At 39.4% G+C, this 18,206-nt stretch overlaps 1 protein-coding gene across 1 annotated transcript in view; it reads left to right on the top strand.

The window, feature by feature from the left end:
- Positions 1-18,206, top strand: part of THSD7B (thrombospondin type 1 domain containing 7B) — a 758,467-nt gene that overhangs the window by 401,349 nt on the left and 338,912 nt on the right. Inside the window, exon 11 of the mRNA XM_022569631.3 lies at positions 544-647. Within this exon, the coding sequence (XP_022425339.2) occupies positions 544-647 (104 nt within the window). The remainder of the gene's footprint in view (positions 1-543; positions 648-18,206) is intronic.

Below are 18,206 nucleotides of genomic sequence, written 5' to 3'. Positions count from 1 at the left end.
CACATAAGATAAGTCCCCATGGCCCCCCACCTCCCTTTTACTCTATAACGTACTGAGACATTTGAGCTACGCCAAAGTCCTAGGAAACACCTTGTGAAAAATTTGAAGCAGAAGATCAAGTGTGAAAGCTTGCACCCCAAATTTTCAGGTGTTCGAACCTTGATTCTCTAATTCTCCAATGGGACATAGGGATTTTCTCTCTTTTATTTTCTTTTACTGTTTTTCTTTAAACAATTTTTAGTTCGTAAAGAGCTAAGCCTTCTAGATTAGTTCTATGCTTCTAATGCTTTTTATGGCCACTTTGTGTGCAAAACGTCCACATTTTAAAAAGTGGAATTATTGCATTAACCATGGATCTGGGGCAGAGGGACTGTTACCATCCCTAGTGTGTGCCAGAGCTCCCTTTTATGACGTTGGTTTCAAATCCATTTTTATTGAATTACTACCTTTATGTTTCTGGATTTCAAATTCACCTGTTTCAGATATTTCTTTTGTATGTTTGTCATGGTGAAATTTCTAGTCTGCTATCCTTTGTCATCACAGGTGGAGGCCACAGAAATGGAGCCCCTGTATCTTAGTGCCAGAGTCTGTCAGGCAGGGAATAATGGGCACCAGTGAAGCCTGCGGAAAGGGGGTGCAAACAAGAGGTAAGGAAACTTTAAAACAGTTTTTCTATTCAAATGCAATTCAAAATTATGTTGCTCTTATAAACTGTTGCCTATTTTTATATTTGAATAAGTTGTGATCTTATTGGCTTGGATTATTTATATTTATTACTGTTTGAGTTTAAGTTTGGCATTAGTTAATGGTGATATTTTAACCGTAACTAGCTAGTGCACCTAAGGACTAATGCAATGTAAGCAAATATCTGTTCTCAGCCATTAGCATACGCCAGTGCTGGTGGTCCAAGTGCATGTTGGATATTAGTCAAGGAATGAAGGATGTGTCGAGATTGGACCCAATAGTACATATTGTACTTTTTAGCTGCTCATTAGATATTTGTTGAATGAATTAACTAATCATAATAATCATGACTTAAACCTGGTTGTTATACACATACTTAGAGTATGTTTTATATGTAATATACATAGAAAGGAACCATTAAAATTTCTGGAAGATGCTGTGCATAGGCTTCTGGATCTGAGTAAAAGTGCCGTTTATCATCAATGTCTAGAAGGTGTGGCATTTTGAAATCTCTGAAAACCACTCAGAAACTCATCAGATTGCTCACTGTTTTGTTTCATTCATAATCTAGATGCCAATGATTTGAGGTTTGATAAAAAGTGCTTTATTCTTTTTTCTTCATTTTATTTATTCTTTTTTCTAATCAGTAAAAGTTTATTGTGCACACACCAAAAAGACAGTTTGCAACCAGGGAGCACTCAGACCAAAGTGCGGAATGAGAAGAAGTGCTTTATTCTTAAAAATCTGACCACTGTGTTACTAAAGGGATGTATGTAGCAAAATCAGACCTTGTAGGACCAACTGCATATCGCTGGTCTCATAATTCAACTAAAAGGCATATTGAGAATTGTTTTTCTTCCTGTTGGATAGTTTATTGCATTAATCAGGATCAGTCATCCCAGCTAGCACAGTAACTCCCTTCTTTGTTGATTCACAGGCATAAGAAGCCCAGTGTGGGCGGGTGGCAGTTTTAACTTCTAGTTCAATGGAATCATTGCTGTGTTTTTAGTGGAAGCATTCCTCCCTTTGGAAATAAGGGCTTATAAGGTAGCAGAGCATAAGACTGCAGAGGAAAAGAAAGCAAAAATTTTACTAGTGGATCACTATGGGTAATAATAGGTTGTGCCATTCTCATTCCCACCCTTGACTCCTGGGCCTGTGAATCCTGGCTATGGGAGGGAAAACACCATATATTGGATGCTTCTGGAAAACTTTTTCCCAACCCTGCTAGGTATTGCCACCCAATTGGTACTATAAATGAGTCTTCAAAAGACCTTTTCACCATCTTATCAAGCCAGCTGCTTCAGGATGGTGGGGAACATGGTAAGACCATGAATTCAATGAGCATGGGTCCATTGCCACATGTCACTTGCTGTGAACTGATTTCCTTTATCAGAAGCAGTGTTGTGTGGAATACCATGACTATGGACAAGGCATTATGTAAGTCCATGGATGGTAGGTAATTTTGCTAGAAGCATCGTGTGCAGGAAAGGCAAATCCTTATCCTATTTGAGTAAGTACCTATTCTGGTAAGAACAGAACACTGCACCTTCATGATGGAAGTAGTCCAATGTAATCAACCTGCCACCGTGTAGCTGGCTGATCACCATGAGGAATGGCGCCATACTGGGGACTCAGCATTGGCCCCTGCTGCTGGCAGATTGGGCACTCTGTAGCCAGGTCGCCCTTGGTAAATGGAAGTCCACGGTGCTGAGCCCATGCATAACCTTCCTTCCTACCACCATGGCCACTTTGTGCATGAGCTCATTGGACAATGGCAGGGGTAGCTGAGGACAGAGGCTGACTGGTATCCACAGAATGGGTCATCCTATCCACTGGATTATTAAAATCCTCCTCCACCCAGGTCACATTTTAGGGAGCATTCACATGGGACCCAAATATGTTCACGTTTTCGGCCATTCAGGAAAGTCTTTCCACGTACCACTTCCCTAAATTTCCTTGTCACCAGTTTCCCAATCATGTTCCTTCTAAGTCCTTGACCATCCAGCAAAATCATTGGCCGCAGCTTGTGGATCTGTACATGATCCCACATCTGTCCATTTCTCCTTCTTAGCAAAGTGAACAACCACGTTTACTGCTTGAAGTTCTATTCACTGGGAAGGCTTCCCTTCCCCTCTGTATTTCAGGGATATCTCAGAAAAGGGCTATAGTGTTGCAGCTGCCCATTTAGGGGTTGTGCCCACATATCATGCAGAACCATCCGTAAACCAGGCCCAAGTCTTCTTTGCCTCTGTCAGCTGATTGTGGGAGACTCCCTAAGAGGACATATGTGCAGGCTGGGAGAGAGAAGGCAGCTTAGCAGGAGTGGGGACCATGGGCAGTTGGGCTACTTCTTCATGTAACTTATTATGCCTTCAGGGCCTACTTGGGTTCAGTCACACATATACCACTTCCATTTGATGATGGAGTGCTGCCGTGTATGCCCTACCTTGTGGCTTGAAGGGTCAGATAATATCGAGTTTGCATGGTAACTCTGGTGGCCCATGGTTAAGCATTCAGCCTCTACTAAGGCTGTAGCTGTCCCTCAGATGGAGTAAAGCTACCTGCAGAGGATGGCAGGGCTTTGCTCCACAATCCTAAGGACCTAAACTGCAATTGACCTATAGGAACCTGCCAAGGGCTCCAGGCAGCATCCCTGTCTGCCACTGACACTTCAAGCACCATTGAATCTGCTGGATTCTGTGCCCCAAGTGGCAGAGCAGTCTGGAGCTGTTACAGAGCCTTTTCTTTTCTGGATCCCACTCAAAACTAGCAGCTTTTCAGATCCCCTGGCAGGCAAATGGGCTAGAGTAAATACACACCCAAATGAGGACTATGTTGCCTGGAATCCGAAGAGGTACGATAGATGTTGTGTCTTTATTTTAGTTGTAGGAGGGGCCAGATGTAACAACCTGTCTTCTCCGTAGAAGGGATATCTCAACATGCCTCACACCACTGGACCTTTAGACATGTCACTGGGGTCGAAGGCTACTGAATTTTCGCAAGTTTTTTATTTCCCGCTCTCTGACATGAAGATGTCTTACCAATGAGTCCAGGGTAGTTGTTTCTTCTTGCTCACTAGGTCCCATCAAGATAGTCAACAGTGTAAAGGCCAATGTGATATGTTGTTGAAGGAAAAGTGATCAGATCCCTGCAAACTAATATATGAAATAGGGCTAGAAGTTGATAAGCCCCCGAGGAAGGACAGTGAGAGTATATTGCTGGCCTTGCCAGATTAGAGCAGACTGCTTCTGCCGTCTTTATTTTCTCCAAGTACATTAATATTTGGGGTCAGGGTTCCAGCATATGAATTTTTGGGGTTAGAATTCAGTCCATAATAGTTACGCCTTGGAAATGATGTCCCTGTGGGAACATTTGCAAATGTAAATTTGATTTGCAAGGTAGTTTGATTCAGGGCTGCTAGGAGGCTATACAGTGATTCTGTAATTTACAAGAAGGGACCACTTCCTGAAAACATTTTACTTCCATATGTCAGAAAATTATAATAATATAATCTTGTTATTACAAGACTTGTGCTTGCTTTCTGCTGCAAAGTTGCTATAAAATATCTAGATCAGCAAAATCTACATAAATAGTCCTTTAAAAATGGTACCTTTGTGCAGGGCACAACTTAACTCTATATGTTGACCTGGACTTTGATGCTCTGTGATACTAGAGTATCATTATGGTTTGTTTTCACTGCAAAGCCATTTAGTACATTCTGCAGAGACATTGCTCCTCAACTGTGTGGAATCTTATCCTATAATGGTAACTTATTCTATCTGTCTTAGAAGTACTTTAAATGGATTCTGGCTGGAGGCCAGATTGTCCTTTAAAGTAGGCAAAGTAGATACCCGAGTTTTCCCCAAGTTAGACTCCACCATTAGAGAATTCCTTGTGTTTACCTGTTGGGAAATTTACACTTTTAAAGCAGTAGGATGGGTGTCCAATTTTAAGACAGTGGAGCCAAGATATTTCTACTCCCATCTTTTCTCTAAAATTACTTCAAAACCAGCACGGAAAACATGAAAGAGTAAGAAAAAAGTAACCTTCAATGAGATCCCCTCTATAAAATTGTTCCTAAAAACAAGGAGCGCAATAAGCTCACCTTCAAGTAAATTAGGGCCATCTGTAACCTCAATCATACTGTATAATGTAGAAAGTGGATGGAGATATAGGGAAAGTACTTTGCAGAGCAGCATTATACCTAAGTGTTGGTGCAGTTGAAGGTGTGGAGGCTGAAGAGAAACAAGATGATATGGCCTGGACAACTCTGGAAAGGCACCACCTCTGCAAAAGGAAGTGGGCAAGGCTGTGTGTGTGTGCGTGCTGTGTGTGTGCGCGTGTATGAGCGCGCGCATGTGTAGGGGATGGGAGAAAAATCAGGAGCTCTTGAGAGTCTGACTAAAGAGCAGTGAACACTCTCCACACCCAGCCCTTCACCTTGCAGAGTCAGGCTCCGACCTATTGCTATTTTTGTGGGAGCCTGGAGGTTTATTCTCTGTGGATGTTAGAACCAGAGAGGTTGTGGACTTAGGACAACAGGCAGAGGAGGGTGGAGGCAAGGGGCTGTCCTGAAGTCAGGAGGATCAAAGGGAAGTCTGAAGAAGGAATTAGGAGACCCTCAGTCCCTTCCTCCCCTGCTTGGGCATTCTGGTCAGGCAGCTTTTACACCCTTCAGTCCCATGGAAGCCCGAGCAAGCTGGAAACTCTTTCCATTTAAATTTCTATTTCAGCATTTTTTTTTTTTTTTCTTTGCGGTACGCGGGCCTCTCACTGTTGTGGCCTCTCCCATTGCAGAGCCCGGGCTCCGGATGCGCAGGCTCAGCAGCCATGGCTCACGGGCCCAGCCGCTCCGCGGCGTGTGGGATCTTCCCAGACCGGGGCACGAACCTGTGTCCCCTGCATCGGCAGGCGGACTCTCAACCACTGCGCCACCAGGGAAGCCCCAGGATTTGTTAAATCACAGAGGGAGGCATGAATTTAGGCCAGTTTGGGATTATAAATTCTCACAAGAGATTTTGGTCCTCTCACTACCCAATGTTAAATTGTAGACATGTAAGTGGTCTTGCCAAGAAATGTTACTTGGCCTGTCTATTTCCAGTCTATCCTTATGCTGGGGGCCAGCCTTTGTGGTCATCACTTCTAGTATGGGGTATTTTATGAGGTTCTCCATAACAGTTCTTGAAGTCATGAAAGTGGAAACTTGGTTCTCCAAAATTTAATAGAAACCCTGAGGATAAAGGTCTCTTGCTTACCTTGCATCCCAAGTTCTTACTTCGTTTTGTGCTTTATGGGTTCCTTTCCTCTGGGCCAGCCCAGCAATCCATTTAGAAGATATATATTTGATCCAGTGTTTTTTTTTTTCTTTTTCATTAGAAAGGTCTTTTATAATTTCTAAGCCATTAAACTGCCCCAGACAGAAGTGCTCCTTGTTTTATCTCATTGTGTTTATATTGCTGACCTGGTTAATTGACTTACAGTAAGAATACATTTATATAATACTTTAATACTTTTCTAATCAAAAAAGAAGAAAAAGAAAAGAACACAGAAGGGCAGATAGAATTACAGCTGTCACTAAGCATTTATACCATCTTCAAGGAAATGGGAATTTGGGTTCCATTGTCCTAGCTGTACCATCCTTCAGGGAGAGCTGGGTGTTCTCCCTGCACAGCTTCTTGTACTTTATCTGAATTAAGAAGGGATGATAGCTCAGCTTCTATGGCAAATGAAAATGTAAGAGGAAGAAACTTAAATATTGCAACATACTTTGATGTAGCTGCCCTTCATAGGGTAGACTATCAGTACTAAAACAAGACAAAGTGAGGATGCTGGGGGAGTGAATTTGTCTATGGATATGATCTGATTCTTGTTTTGCTACTCACAGTGACTACTTTAAAACTGGCTTAATGGACTTGCCAGTAATTTTCTTTAGGGTAGTGCTTTCCTCTCATTCAAAAGTTTATGCGTATACTCTATCCTAGCAGAGAGACTTGACATCTATGACACTGTAATGGATACAGAGTAGGTGCCGGAGATCAAAATTGTGCTGCCTTAGATATCCTTGACTTCCAGGAAGTACCTGCATTCTTTTTTTGGTTTGTTCTCACTGAACAATGTTTATGTGGACCAAAGGAGGAAGATCTCAAATCTTCTGTCAAATCTTTTCGTTCTTCCTTAAATTGGTTTTTGTTACTGTGAGAGGCACAGGCTTCTTCCACAATAGTTTTGATGGAATCTGTGTGTTTCTTTTCATTCAAAGGATCGCTTTATCTTTTAAGTTGAGTTATAATTAACATACAGTATTGTATGTCTCAGGTGTACAACATAGTGATCTGATATTTTTATTCACTGTGAAATGATCACAGCAATAAGACCAGTTACCATCCATCACCATACAAAGTTGTTACAATATTATTGACTATATTCCCTGTGTGTACATTACATCCCCATGACTTACTTATTTTATAGACGGCAGTCTGTACCTCTTAATCAAGGGATCTCTTTAAAAGGTGCTCTTCCAGAAAAAAAAAAATTGGGCAAAGTCATCCACTTTCAGAATAAGTTCTGGATTACTTTTATTTTTAAAAGACAGGAAGTTAGAATAGGAAGAAGTTAAGTTTACAAGTATCCTTGCATTTTAAGAGTCTGGATGATTGGACTTTTTATTCTCCACATGGAGGCAGTCATAGTCATTTAACCTTAGAAGTTGCACAAGTTTATTTTCTGTCATATTCATCTACATAGATCCAGCAAGAAGTCGTTTCAGTGGATTCAGAGAGGAAAAAAAACATACAGGATTCAACTAGACTGAGCAATAGTCTAAGACAAAGACAGTCACTGTCATCTCCATATTTGGTGAGGGAGGGAGAGGGGAAAGGTAACTTCTTCCATTTGCTTCAAGATTTGAACAAAAATGAGTTACATAGCTATGAACTGTGGGCATTTCCAGGAGAATCAGGAGTAACTCTAGCTACCTCCAGAACTCCGTCCATAGATGTAACTGTTCCTTTCTTTCTTTTAATAAATTTTTATTTATTTATTTATTTATTTATTTATTTATTTATTTATTTATTTATTTATTTATTTATGGCTGCATTGGGTCTTCGTTGCAGGCCGCGGGCTTTCTCTAGTTGCAGCAAGCAGGGGCTACTCTTCATTGCGGTGCACGGGCTTCTCACTGCGGTGGCTTCTCTTGTTGCGGAGCATGGGTTCTAGGCATGCAGGCTTCAGTAGTTGTGGCCCGCGAGCTCAGTAGTTGTGGCTTGCAGGCTCTGGAGCGCAGGCGCAGTAGTTGTGGCACACGGGCTTAGTTTCTCTGCGCATGTGAGATCTTCCTGGACCAGGGCTCGAACCCGTGTGTGCCGCCTTGGCAGGTGGATTCTTACCCACTCTGCCACCAGGAAAGCCCTGTAACTATTTCTTAAATGAGCAAATATATTTGGTGATATCTTTCCAGTCTATTTCAAGAAGGGAGTGCATGACACCATTTGTGACCCCAAATCAAAGTACTAGGGTTTACAATCTAGGCAATGAGAAACACTATTTTCAATAACTTTTGTGTTTTCATTTTTGATAACTGAGTGCTCATCTCATAGGAAAAAAGATCAGACCCCATTATTCTTTGTATCAAATATCATTCTTGGAGGGATTTCTAACCAGTTCTGACTTAAACATTAGAAAAACCAACTGGAGGATATAATGTTCTTTGCTAATTTATCTTACTAGTCAGTCCCTGATACCAAAATGATTCATTATAAATATTTTAAGGAACTTTAAAAAATCTCTTCTAAATACAATTTTTTAAAGTGTGAAAATAAAAGAAAGATCAGGTTAGAGTGTAGAAATTAAATTAACAATGTAGGGCAACTCTCTAAGTGAAAATATCCTTAGATTTTAACAAAAGAATAGGTTTTACAATAACATAGGCATTGGTTTAGAGAGTAAAGTGTGGGACTTATAGCACAGATTGCATTTTAATAAGTGAATAATGATTCTGAGAGTTATTTTTCATCTCCTTTACATGTTTTAGGGTAGGATTAGCTTTGTGGCTTTCATGGTTGCTGCAGGTAAAATCTGTACATTTTTCAAAAATTGGCAGTAAATTAGAAATAAATATTAAAGGAAGTGAGTGACCTAAGGCATGATGCTTTAGTGACATAATGTGAACTAAGGTTCAGAGATGTTGTCTCACGCCAGCCTCTCCGTTTTTAACATAGTAAGTTATAATGCAAACCACAGAGTAACTCCTCTGTCCACCTCCCTGCTACCCACATCACCAGCAGGTATTTCCCTGATGAAATGAGGAGTGAGGATGGGAAGGGGTTTTTGTTTTTTTTTTTCGTTTGAGGAATGCAGTTATTTGCTAAACTAGGAGCAATAATTTTCTCTTCTGACTGCATGGCTCTTTGTTACAGAACTATCTTCCCCTTCAGGAATGTTAATATGAATTTCAAAGTCTACTGCAAACTGTGTAAATATAATAGAATTATCCTTCTCTTGTTCAGAACCAGAATTCAGTATCTTCAGATAGATGTGAATCTCCTGGCTTCCCTTAGCTCTCAGGCTACTAAGGTCAAGGTATTCATTTCTGTTTGGCCCAGGGGCAATCTTAGGATTGTATCAAAAGGAGGTTATGTTTTTACATTTTAATTTGCATTTCTAAAGAAAACAGAAACTTCAGCCTTCCTCTAGTAGCAGCAAGACCTGAAGGAGCCCCCCCCTTTAGAGAGGCCCTAAAAATTAACAGAGGAGCATCAAAATTCAGACACACCTTTGCTCTGGATTTGAATATAGCTGACCCTTGAACAACATGGGTTTGAACTGCATGGGGCCACTTATATGCAGGTATTTTTCAGTAAGTATGCAGGTGGCCCTCCATTTCTATGAGTTTTATATCCAAGGATTCAACCAACTGTGGATCAAATTTCAATCCATGGTTGTTTGAATCCAGTGTATATAGAGGGCCAATTGTACTATGCCATTTTATATAAGGGACTTGAGCATCCATGGACTTTGCATCCGAATGGGGGTCCTGGAACCAAAGCCCTTCATACACCAAGGGCTGACTGTAGATTCAGAAGTTGCAAAACAGGTAATTCTTTGAGGCCAACCATGTTTTGAAGGATTCACATAGTGGGACACAAAGCAATCTTTTAACCCAGACACATGAAGAATGAGAATTAAAAATCTGTTATAGTCAATTAAACTCAGTACGTTTATAAGATGATTAACCTCTTAATAAGATATTGAAAGTAGGAACTGAAAGTAGGAAGACTGGGTTGGGAGTCACTAAGGCTTTGTAATTACACTGCAAAGGGTTTTGAAAGCCTGTACCACAGTAGTGACTTAGGGAATGGATTACAAGGAATATGCATAAAAGGCATGTTATGGAAAAATCAGAATGTTTAGCTATATTTATATACAGAGTAAAGGATAGTGAAGAATTTGAAAGATTCAGTGGTTTTAGGTGAATGAAAATGGACAATATTGTCACAAAAAATTGATATAATTGACATAAATAACCAACATAAAAATGGGAAGAGAGAGATACAATATTTGAGTATTGTTAAAAAATTCAGCCTAGTAAATTTGAGAATCTAATTGGCTTTGTTAGGTGATTCATGAATCGTGCAGCATCCCTTCTAGCAACTAGAAGGATGCTCCAAGGGGTTGTACAAAATGGAAGGTTTATATAGGAAGAAGGATGGGGTAAGTGAGCTATTAACAAAAGAAAAGAAAGGATTGTGAAGCCAGGACTTCCTTTTTTGTGGGAAGGGTGGTGTTAGGGTTGATCATGCATATTTTCCCTTCTTCCTAAGGGGCTGCAGAGGGCCTCTATGGCAAAGTACCTCACTGGTGCAGACCAGCAAATTCTAGACTGGTACATTTCTGGAGAAGGTTGAACTGCAATTAGGTTAGGTATTAAATCTACGTTTGCTACCAAGTTTGCACATGTAACACCATTTTGGGACTGTGTTTTTTCTCTTTAACAGTTACCCCATTTTGATCGGATATCAGCCTAACTGAGAAATATGATCAAAATTTAAGGCGTTAGCATTACTCTCAGCTGTTGCTTTGCAGCTTTGCTGATCTTTGGTGGGATAATCATAGGTCATGATGTTTTTGCTAAACCCTGGTGATATTCACAGGCCAAAATTTCAGATCCACAATTTTTTTTTCTTTTTTAAAAAATTTTATTGGAGTATAGTTGATTTACAATATTGTGTTAGTTTCAGGTGTACAGCATAGTGATTCAGTTATACATACACATATATTCATTCTTTTTCAGATTCACTTTCCATATAGGTTATTAGAAAATATTGAGTATAGTTCCCTGTGCTATATAGTAGGTCCTTGTTGGTTATCTCTTTTATATGTGGTAGTGTGTGTATGTTAATCCCGAGCTCCTAATTTATCCCTCCCTGCCATGTTTCCCCTTTTATACCACATCTTCTTTATCATTCGTCTGTTGATGGAAACTTAGATTGTTTCCATATCTGGGCTATTGTAAATAATGCTGCTATGAACATTGGGGTGTGTATATCTTTTCTTTCTTTTTTTTTTTGTGCATTCAGTCTTTTTTTTAATCAAAGTATAGTTGATTTACAATGTTGTGTTAATTTCTGTTGTACAGCACAGTGATTCAGTTATACATATATATACATTATTTTTCATATTCTTTTCCATTATGGTTTATCACAGAATATTGAATATAGTTCCCTGTGCTCTACAGTAGGACCTTTTTTTTTATTGCTTATCTATTTTATACATATTACTATATATATGTCAACCCAAATCTCCCAATTCACACCACTACAGCCCCCTCCCGCTTTCCCCCCTTGGTGTCCATATATTTGTTCTCTACATCTGTGACTCTATTTCTGCCTTGCAAACCGGTTCATCTGTACCATTTTTCTAGATTCCACATATATGCATTAATATACGATGTTTATTTTTCTCTTTCTGATTTACTTCACTCTGTATGACAGACTCTACGTCCATCTACCTCACTACAAATAACTCAATTTCATTCATTTTTATGGCTGAGTAATATTCCATTGTATATATGTGCCACATCTTCTTTATCCATTCATCTGTCGATGAACACTTAGGTTGCTTCCATGTCCTGGCTATTGTAAATAGTGGTGCAATGATCATTGTGGTACATGACTCTTTTTGAATTATGGTTTTCTCTGGGCATATGCCCAGTAGTGGGATTGCTAGGTCATATGGTAATTCTATTTTTAGTTTTTTAAGGAACCTCCATACTGTTCTCCATAGTGGCTGTATCAATTTACATTCCCACCAACAGTGCAAGAGGGTTCCCTTTTCTCCACACCCTCTCCAGCATTTGTTGTTTGTAGATTTTCTGATGATGCCCATTCTAACCGGTGTGAGGTGATACCTTATTGTAGTTTTGATTTGCATTTCTCTAATAATTAGTGATGTTGAGCAGCTTTCCATGTGCTTCTTGGCCATCTGTATGTCTTCTTTGGAGAAATGTCTATTTAGGTCTTCTGCCCATTTTTGGATTGGGTTGTTTGTTTTTTTAATACAGAGCTGCATGAGCTGTTTATATATTTTGGAGATTAATCCTTTGTCTGTTGATTCCTTTGCAAATGTTTTCTCCCTTTCTGAGGGTTGTCTTTTCACCTTGTTTGTAGTTTCCTTTGCTGTGCAAAAGCTTTTAAGTTTCATTAAGTACCATTTGTTTATTTTTGGTTTTATTTCCATTACTCTAGGAGGTGGGTCAAAAAAGAACTTGCTGTGATTTATGTTAAAGAGTGTTCTTCCTATGTTTTCCTCTAAGAGTTTTATAGTGGCCGGTCTTACATTTGGGTCTTTAATCAATTTTGAGTTTATTTTTTTGTATGGTGTTAGGGAGTGTTCTAATTTCATTCTTTTACATGTAGCTGTCCAGTTTTCCCAGCACCACTCATTGAAGAGACTGTCGTTTCTCCATTGTATATCCTTGCCTCCCTTATTAGTTGACCGTAGGTGCGTGGGTTTATCTCTGGGCTTTCTATCCTATCCATTGATCTATATTTCTGTTTTTGTGCCAGTACCATATAGTCTTGATGACTGTAGCCTTGTAGTATAGTCTGAAGTCAGGGAGTCTGATTCCTCCAGCTCCGTTTTATTCCCTCAAGACTGCTTTGGCTATTCGGGGTCTTTTGTGTCTCCATACAAATTTTAAGATTTTTTTGTTCTAGTTCTATAAAAAATGCCATTGGTAATTTGATAGAGATTGCATTGAATCTGTAGATTGCTTTGGGTAGTATAGTCATTTTCACAATATTGATTCTTCCAATCCAAGAATATGGTATTTCTCCCCATCTGTTTGTGTCATCTTTGATTTCTTTCATCAGTGTCTTATAGTTTTCTGAGTACAGGTCTTTTACCTCCTTAGGTAGGTTTATTCCTAGGTGTTTTATTCTTTCTGTTGCAGGGGTGAATGGGATTGTTTCCTTAATTTCTCTTTTTGATCTTTCATTGTTAGTTTATAGCAATGCAAGAGATTTCTGTGCATTAATTTTGTACCCTGCAACTTTACCAAATTCAGTGATTAGCCCTAGTAGTTTTCTGATGGCATCTTTCAGATTCTCTATGTATAGTATCATGTCATCTGCAAACAGTGACAGCTTTACTTCTTCTTTTCCAATTTGTATTCCTTTTATTTCTTTTCTTTTCTGATTGCCATGGCTAGGACTTCCAAATCTATGTTGAATAATAGTGGCAAGAGCGAACATCCTTGTCTTGTTCCTGATCTCAGAGGAAATGCTTTCAGTTTTTCACCATTGAGAATGATGTTTGCTGTGGGTTTGTTGTATATGGCCTTCATTATTTTGAGGTAGGTTCCTTCTATGCCCACTTTCTGGAGTGCTTTTATCATAAATGGGTGTTGAATTTTGTCCAATGTTTTTTCTGCATCTATGGAGATGATCGTATGGTTTTTATCCAGATCCACAATTTTTAAGTTGGTCATTCTTGTTGCTTCTTTTCTGATGTTCTCATCTTAGGGAGATCATTTTCCTACTGGTCAGTGGCTGCACACCAGCATCTGAAACTTTTGAGAGGATACAATGCACCAGCGAGACTACTATGATAATTATAAGCAGGATAGTGCCCAGTGTTCGGAGTGTACTTCAGAGCCATGGTCCCCAATATCTAAATCAATCAGAGAAAGACCCTGCTGAAGGAGACACCCTTTTAAGCCAAGTGGTTTACTCACTGATTTTACATAACTGAGTTTTAACTTCCCCAGAAGTGTCAATCCAGGTACAGCAAGTACAGTGCAGCACAGACACCTCTTTGCTCAGCCAGTGATCAAGAGCTATCCTATTATCATAAACAAGCTTTGGTGTGAGAGTCCAAGGGTTTTGTTGAACAGCTAGTATCTTTATAAAGGAATCTGCAATGTCTCCAAGAGTTAAGGAAATGTTCCTGATCATATTCTCATTTGTGTTAACTCCTAACCAGGGAAGTAGAGCCCTGCCAAAGGAAGCAGTTCTTAAAGCATGAATGCCTCCTGGTAGGCCCTTTCTGGAACCATTAGGGACACAGTTAGATAGCCTAAGAGGCATAGCCCAGCTTGGAGCCAGCCATCTAGGCATTCATAGGCCCAAGGAGAATGACAACCACCATAGACAAACACGAGACCTGTCAGGGCACAACCCATTCCTGTTAGGAGGTACGATGAATGGATTCATTCACAGGGACTGCTTTGTTTACCCATTCAAGCCAGGGTTCAGTCAGGTTTTTAGCACATATGAAAAGACAGTATCCTAGCCTGCAATAAAGAGGCAACCTAAATTCTAGAGGTTACTCCCCCACCCCCTTAGCAGTGCCTGGAAGATAGAAATGACAGGATTATCTTCCCGGGACAAAGACAGAATGAAGGAAAGAAAGAAAAGAAGAAAGCGTTTCATGTTTAGCTAAAGGAGGAAGTCTTGATCTAGCATCTCGAGCGGAAGCAATCTACCTACATTCTTGTCAGCTACTTCTCTACTCCTCAGTTTGATGCAGTGGTCTCCAGCATTTGTGTAGGACCAGGTGTCAGGTGGAGTCTTCCTGAACTGTGAGATGTGTATCAATACTTTGTAGTTTTGCAGCAATGTCAGTGGTCAGGAGTACTTGGTGAGGTCCTTTCCTTCAAGGTACTTGGTGGAGCTGTAGCTCTGCCTTTGTTCTTAGTGATTCCAGATCAGAAGTGTAGGAGAAAATTGGAAACATTAGTTTGGTGAGTCATAGCCAGATATTTGAGGCAACTAAAAGAATTCAAGATCCAAGTTTGCAGGTATCTAACAAAACCCCACAGATAGTTAACAGGACTAGAATCTAATATCTACAAAGCTGCAAACTTAATTTTTCTCTCTACAGTTACCCCCATTTTTCACCAAATATAATCACAGTAAAATTAATTTGTTTATATATGACTTGGCCTAGTTATTTATGTAAGTGAAGCAAGAATAATGATTGACCATATAAATTATTATTATTTATATATATATTTTTTTTTCGGTACGCGGGCCTCTCACTGTTGTGGCCTCTCCCATTGAGGAGCACAGGCTCCGGACACGCAGGCTCAGCGGCCATGGCTCACGGGCCTAGCCGCTCCGCGGCATGTGGGATCTTCCCGGACTGGGGCACGAACCCGTGTCCCCTGCATCGGCAGGCGGCCTCTCAACCACTGCACCACCAGGGAAGCCCTATAAAGTATTTTTTAAGACACCTTTGCTGAAACCTTGTAAGCAAGGTACCAGGTTCATTTTTTCCAAGCAGTTGCTTGAAGCTGTCTAGTCATATCTGAGTCTATGATCATCTCTCAAATACGACATTGCAGTCCAAGCCATGGTGATATAGCCACTGTTTCCAATTGCGTCCTGTTACTAGGAGAACAGATTCTCACTGAACTTATGCAGACAAATATATTGTCATGAAAGTAAGAATACTCACTGAGCGTTTCTGAATTCCGGAGGGATCAGCTAAGGAGAAAAAGAAAATGTTTCATCTTTGTTCACAAAGGTATACTTTACCAAGTTGCTGTATGTCATGGATAGCAGAAAAGAAAAGGTCTCCTTAAAACTGGAAAAACAAAACATTAGAGCGCTCTCCTCAGTTTATGTAGTTCCATGTAAATAATACTTGTTCTGCTTGAATCCAGTTTTCCCATTTGTTCTCTCAATCGTGATTGAGGGTGATAGGGACAGTGTTAATTCCAAGAAGTTTGCAAGGTTTTCATTAAGAGTGGTATGATTTGCCCAGTGAAGGGGTGTCTTGATCACTGAAGATTGTGGAAGGTGTACCTCAAGTGGGAAGCATTTTCTAACAGTTTCTTTGCCACTGTGAGGGCACCAGCCTTGTGAGATGGGGTGGCTTCAACCCTTCTGGAAAACATACATACAATAAGAACATACTGACAACTCATACTAAGTGGCAGTTGAAAAAAGTCCCACTGTGTGTGTTCAAAGGGTCCAGAGGGAGGAGGTCTAAGGCCTCTAAGGATGAAAATAGTTTTGCGTAAATGCACTATGATGGGTGAAGAAATGCAAAGCCCTAAATTGGAGTTTGCCAGAGAGCCGGGAATAACCAAGCAGCTGTCTTGGGTTTTCTTCCCGGTGGCCCCAGCTGTCTCACTTACAGCCGATGTTTACCCATCTTAATTCCTCTGATTCAGGAGCAGACTGTTGCCATGTCACAAGGACATCAGGACGGCAAAAGTCTGGCAATGAGAGGTTATTTTTTGCAGAAGTAGAATGGACTTTATCCACATGTGCCATAATCTTTATAGATTCTGTTGTTGCTGCCTTTATTTGAAAGTTAGCTAGGGTACTTCCCTGATTCTCAGGTTCAGTCCTCTTAGTGTGAGCATCAATTTTGATGACTAGCAACAGTTAATGTCAGGACATATCAGATTTCTAGGAATTTCACATAATTTCACATATTCCTAAACAGACACAACATCACAACTTCTCATTTGACAATGTTTCCCATGTACTTTAACATATCAAGTAGCCTAATTAGCTTAACACATCTTTTGGAATGTTCCAGGGGTTCTCTGGAAAAATCCCAAAGTTTCTTCAGGGTCATAAAGACTTTATTTTTAGAATTTGCTTTGGGGAAGTTTGTCAAAGATATCAAAAGATTTGGACATGTGACTAAATAGGATCACGGATAGATATGAAACAATAGTTAGCTATTTAGCAGTTGAAAGAAAATTAAGTTCTAGTTTTGCATAAGTACACTGTTGATATTAAAGCTTTTTGCATTACGTACACTGTTGTTTTGCATAAGTACACTGTTGATATCAAAGCTTAATTAAAAGCCCCTTATAATAACAATTAAATTTTTGTCTGATTACACAAGGAAAAATTCTCTTTCTCTTCAACCTTTTATGTACTTTTAGTTTGTCCTTTATGTGCAGACGTTCCAGTTTAAACAAAATTACTCTCATTTCCCAAAACACAAATGCATCTTTATTTCTCATCCTTTTCCTTAGTTAAAAACACGTCCTACTTTTCTTGCATGAGGAGATGTTTCCTTCTTTTGTTTTTAGTAGCTTTGATTACATTAGAATTCTTAACCCTTAGAAACTTTAATTTCTAGTGAGAATTTAGGAAGTAAAGAATCATGGACTTTCTCTTAAACTACCACTTTTTATATTGACAAAATAATCAATGTTTTTTATAATCTCTAGAGACATCTAAATTTCTTAGCATGGCACTAAACGTGTTTGCTAATAGAACCAAATTTATCTTTAGTATTTCTGTATAAGAAGCCCAAAGTGGATAAACCTGTGTTCATTAATGTTTCAGTATTTTTTTTCTTATTTGGAAATACCCTAGATACTCAAGGAATTCTCATCATTTAACTTAGCAAAACTCTAAGTTAACAAAAAGCATTTGGGGAGCTGTTTTTTAAGTACATATACTATAAAATGTAATTATTACTAAAAAGTTTTCCAATATCTCGTATCCCAATTACATCTATCTGAGTCATTTGATCCCCCAAATTAGGTTTAGATTACCTACGAAAACTTCATCATACTGAGTTATTTTTCGTGCTGACAAATTTGTAAGCCTAGGTAGAATAAAATTATTATATTTAATGCTGATAACTCTAAAGACATGTCTGTTTTAGTAAACCAACAAAGTAAACTGGCTTTTATTTACTAAGGATGATCTTAGATCGCATGAAGTTGAAATAATCATTTGGGTTAGTTTCTATATTTCTGATGAGAGTTTTAAAATAGTCCTTACAAATGCTTGACTTTCAACCCGGTTAAATAGAACTTCATTACAAATTGATTTTGATAATACCATCTAGAGGTAGAAAAATACCACCTATCTGCAACATACATATATATGGACATACAGACAGACACAAAGACCCAGCGACCGTATAGTTTCTGATAACTGTTGAGAAGATTTGTGAGACTTCTCTTTGGCCCAATTTCCAAGTGCTTCCTTTTTTCACTTCTGGTGAGAAGCCTTTGCACTTCAAAGAATGGTTCTAAATCC

This window comes from Delphinapterus leucas, chromosome 8 (genome assembly GCF_059928025.1).
Source record: "Delphinapterus leucas isolate spDelLeu-1000000601 "Yukka" chromosome 8, BTC_Dleu_Yukka2, whole genome shotgun sequence".
NCBI classification, from domain to species: Eukaryota; Metazoa; Chordata; class Mammalia; order Artiodactyla; family Monodontidae; genus Delphinapterus; species Delphinapterus leucas.
Note: the sequence above shows the minus strand (reverse complement) of the source record. Positions and strands in the feature narration are given on the sequence as shown.